Genomic DNA, 4,424 nt, shown 5'->3' on the forward strand with positions numbered 1-4,424 from the left:
AGTGGGGCAAAAAAGTATTTAGTCAGCCACCAATTGTGCAAGTTCTCCCACTTAAAAACATGAGAGAGGCCTGTAATTTTCATCAAAGGTATACCTCAACTATGAGAGACAAAATGAGAAAAAAAAAATCCAGAAAATCACATTGTCTGATTTTTAAAGAATTTATTTGCAAATTATGGTGGAAAATAAGTATTTGGTCACCTACAAACACGCAAGATTTCTGGCTCTCACAGACCTGTAACTTCTGTAAGAGGCTCCTCTGTCCTCCACTTGTTACCTGTATTAATGGCACCTGTTTGAACTCATTATCAATATAAAAGACACCTGTCCACAACCTCAAACAGTCACACTCCAAACTCCACTATGGCCAAGACCAAAGAGCTGTCAAAGGACACCAGAAACAAAATTGTAGACCTGCACCAGGCTGGGAAGACTGAATCTGCAATAGGTAGTGCTTTGAGTACTGAGAAAAGCGCTATATAAATGTAATGAATTATTATTATTATTAAGCAGCTTGGTGTGAAGAAATCAACTGTGAGAGCAATTATTAGAAAATGGAAGACATACAAGACCACTGATAATCTCCCTCGATCTGGGGCTCCACGCAAGATCTCACCCCATGGGGTCAAAATGATTACAAGAACAGTGAGCAAAAATCCCAGAACCACACACTGGGGGGGCTAGTGAATGACCTGCAGAGAGCTGGGACCAAAGTAACAAAGTCTACCATCAGTAACACACTACGCCGCCAGGGACTCAAATCCTGCAGTGCCAGACGTGTCCCCCTGCTTAAGACAGTACATGTGCAGGCCCGTCGATTGGGAGAATGTCATATGGTCAGATGAAACCAAAATAAAACTTTTTGGTAAAAGCTCTACTCGTCGTGTTTGGAGGAGAAAGAATGCGGAGTTGCATCCAAAGAACACCGTACCTACTGTAAAGCATGGGGGTGGAAACATCATGCTTTGGGGCTGTTTTTCTGCAAAGGGACCAGGATGACTGATCCGTGTAAAGGAAAGAATGAATGGGGCCATGTATCGTCAGATTTTGAGTGAAAACCTCCTTCCATCAGCAAGGGCATTGAAGATGAAACATGGCTGGGTCTTTCAGCATGACAATGATCCCAAACACACCGCCCGGGTAACGAAGGAGTGGCTTCATAAGAAGCATTTCAAGGTCCTGGAGTGGCCTAGCCAGTCTCCAGATCTCGACCCCATAGAAAATCTTTGGAGGGAGTTGAAAGTCCGTGTTGCCCAGCGACAGCCCCAAACCATCACTGCTCTAGAGGAGATCTGCATGGAGGAATGGGCCAAAATACCAGCAACAGTGTGTGAAAACCTTGTGAAGACTTACAGAAAACGTTTGATCTCTGTCATTGCCAACAAAGGGTATATAACAAAGTATTGAGATGAACTTTTGTTATTGCCCAAATACTTTTTTTCCACCATAATTTGCAAATAAATTCTTCAAAAATCAGACAATGTGATTTTCTGGATTTTTTTTTCTCATTTTGTCTCTCATAGTTGAGGTATACCTATGATGAAAATTACAGGCCTCTCTCATGTTTTTAAGTGGGAGAACTTGCATAATTGGTGGCTGACCAAATACTTTTTTGCCCCACTGTACACAAACACACACACACATTATATATATATATATATATATATATATATATATATATATATATATTGTGAGCTGCGAAGCTAATCCTACCCCCAAAAAGATACAGACGCCCCTGGAAAAAGCCCTAGGAAACCCCTAGGAAACATAAACAGACTACCTTCACATTTCTCCTTTTCCTTCTGGCCGGCTCTGTCGCGTAATCTGCCTCCCGCGCGCTACTCCGCCTTGTCAAAAAGCCTGTGCCAACTTCTCTCTGTGGTTATAAATTGATTTTCTGCTTCTTTCTCTCTCTCAGACTTCTGGTGCTCCTGGCACGTATTCCTCCAAAGAAGAAGAAATCCTTGGTTGCTTTTAAATGACAAGCGGAGGTGTAAACTCTTTCAAGGAGCACGTTTGAAACAGTTTTAAAAGATAAATGTTTGTTTGCAGTGTTTGAATAAAAATTCGAGTTTCTTCAACTTCCACTGGTCTTCTGTGCAATCTTGTAACCCAAGTGTGACAAGTGGTACCAGGAGTGGTTGCACAGATGGATGCATTAGCACAAGCGGAAGCCGAATACCTTTTCCAAATCGCCCAGAATGTTCCTATCCCATATGATTCGGAAGATGATTTACATTCCGAACGTCCTGCGTCTAGCCTCCAGCCTCCGTCTGTCAGACGAACAGACACCCAACAATATATTCAGCCTCGAAGAGCCTCTCCAATCCCTCAACAGTATGTTCCACCTCCACCAGCACCAGCACCTGCGCAAGTTACTAGACGTGTGATTCCTTTGCCTCCACTTCCGGACAATGCTAAGAATGTCCTGTCGAAGATGGGCCCATCTGATGACCCAGAGCTATTTCTTTTGGCTTTTGAACAAGTGGCGACTGTGTTAGGATGGGACAAACGTCATTGGGCTGTTATCATCACCCCGTTTTTGTCTGGTGATGCACTACTTTCATTACGAAATATACCTAACGACAAATTTGGCGATTATGATTTTTTGAAAGATCAGCTTGTCTTGAAGAAAGCCACGACGTTTTTGTCAAAAGGTTTTGCACTTTACAACTGGAGGTTGGATATGGACAGGTCTGTTCGTGCTCAGATACAAGATTTGATTCTTAAAGTGCAATGCTGGTTTGAGGGAGATAAGGTTGAGCACATCGTCGAAAAAGTTGTTATGAACGTAGTGCTGTTTGGAATACCTGCGCCCATCCGAGATGAATTTCTTCGTCACAATCTTGAATCTCTAGATATTATTTCACAACGTCTAGAAGGCTCCCAGACCGCTTTCAAAACAAGCAGTAGCTTCAGTACTCAGTATCCTGTGTTAAAACCTATAAGGGAATGCCCAGAGTATCCTCGTCAACTTGACTGTGTACCTCGTCATCCTTCAACAACTGATATTCAGATGTCGTCGGCTAGACCACCAGGAAATGCAGTTGCTGCAACCACAAATGAGATGCCTGCTACCGGAGACAGAGGTCGTGGACGTCGTCGATTCGGTGCCGGCGAGCGAAGATGTTTCCGGTGTGATCAGCCTGGTCATTTAGTGAGAGATTGTCGTCTGTCTCCAGCCCGTTCAATGGAAATTGGCATAGCAGAGGTTTGTTGCTCGAATATCCCGGATCCGTCGAAAAACAAAGATGGCTTATTTTTCTCTGTAAAGTTCGGGGGCCGACAGGTGACAGCGTTTTTGGACTGAGGCAGTGACCTTTGTGTTGTCAGATGCGACTGTCTTGACGACAGTTACCATAGTAATACTGAGACTGTTAACATACGCTGTGTACATGGAGATGTTAAGAACTATGAGACATTATTTCTTCCTTTAACTTATAAGAGTCGTCACTTTAAAGTGTGGTCTGCTATTTCTGATTCATGCCCTTGGCCTTTGCTGATAGGCAGAAGGAATGCTCTTTTTCCTATATTAATGGCTTAACACCAGTCACTAATCGACTCACCTGTTAAACCCATTCGGGGGGAGGGAGACGGGAAACTGGTCACAGTAGGGAACAATTTAGGTCCCAATTTACATATTGGACCAGATCTCTCCAGTGAGTTGGAGGAAAACTCCCTGGAGAATTTCTCAAATTGTCAAGACCCTTCCACGTCCTCTCAAATTGTAAATGTCTCAGAACCCAAACCAAGTTCTAGCGAGCAGCAGGATTTTGTGCGCTTGCAGCGTGCTCATAGCTCGTTGGAGTATGCATTTAACCAGGCTTACACTGCCAGTGACTCCTATTACCAAGACCGATATAATGGGAGCCTAAAAACACCACACTTTCTGGTGAAAGATGGTTGTATTTTCAGAGTGATTTCGGACCATTTATTGGGAGAATTTATTGAGCAATTAGTAGTACCTGAAGCACATACGGAAATTCTTTTACAGCTGGCTCACTCTCATATCTTGGGAGGACACCTGGGGTCTGATAAAACAAGAGAGCGATTATCGAAGTGATTTTATTGGCTAAATATGGGAAAAGATGTTGAACGGTTCTGCACTTCATGCCCTGACTGCCAAATCGTCTCTGCTCATAAGCCTCCTAGGGCTCCCCTTTGCCCTATGCCTATTTTGGATGTCCCCTTTCAGAGGGTGGGTTTAGATATTGTAGGACCTTTGCCTAGAACTAAAAATGGTTTCCAGTATATGCTGGTGTTAGTTGATTATGCAACGCGATATCCAGAAGTACCTGCTTTGAAAAAGGCAAACTCCTCGTCTGTAGCCAAAGCTCTCTCTGTGATGTTCACCCGTATTGGCATTCCTAAGGAAATTTTAACTGATCAAGGCACACCTTTCACTTCTCGTGTGATGAAACAAT

General features: G+C 43.4%; 1 protein-coding gene across 1 annotated transcript in view; it reads left to right on the forward strand.

The window, feature by feature from the left end:
• The first annotated feature begins 2,149 nt into the window (after positions 1–2,149).
• Positions 2,150–4,424, forward strand: part of pign (phosphatidylinositol glycan anchor biosynthesis, class N) — a 201,491-nt gene continuing 199,216 nt past the window's right edge. The window contains exons 1-3 of the mRNA XM_051928776.1: positions 2,150–2,485; positions 2,750–3,211; positions 3,551–3,836. Of these exons, the coding sequence (XP_051784736.1) occupies positions 2,150–2,485; positions 2,750–3,211; positions 3,551–3,836 (1,084 nt within the window). The remainder of the gene's footprint in view (positions 2,486–2,749; positions 3,212–3,550; positions 3,837–4,424) is intronic.

Source organism: Erpetoichthys calabaricus, chromosome 6 (genome assembly GCF_900747795.2).
Source record: "Erpetoichthys calabaricus chromosome 6, fErpCal1.3, whole genome shotgun sequence".
NCBI lineage: Eukaryota > Metazoa > Chordata > Cladistia > Polypteriformes > Polypteridae > Erpetoichthys > Erpetoichthys calabaricus.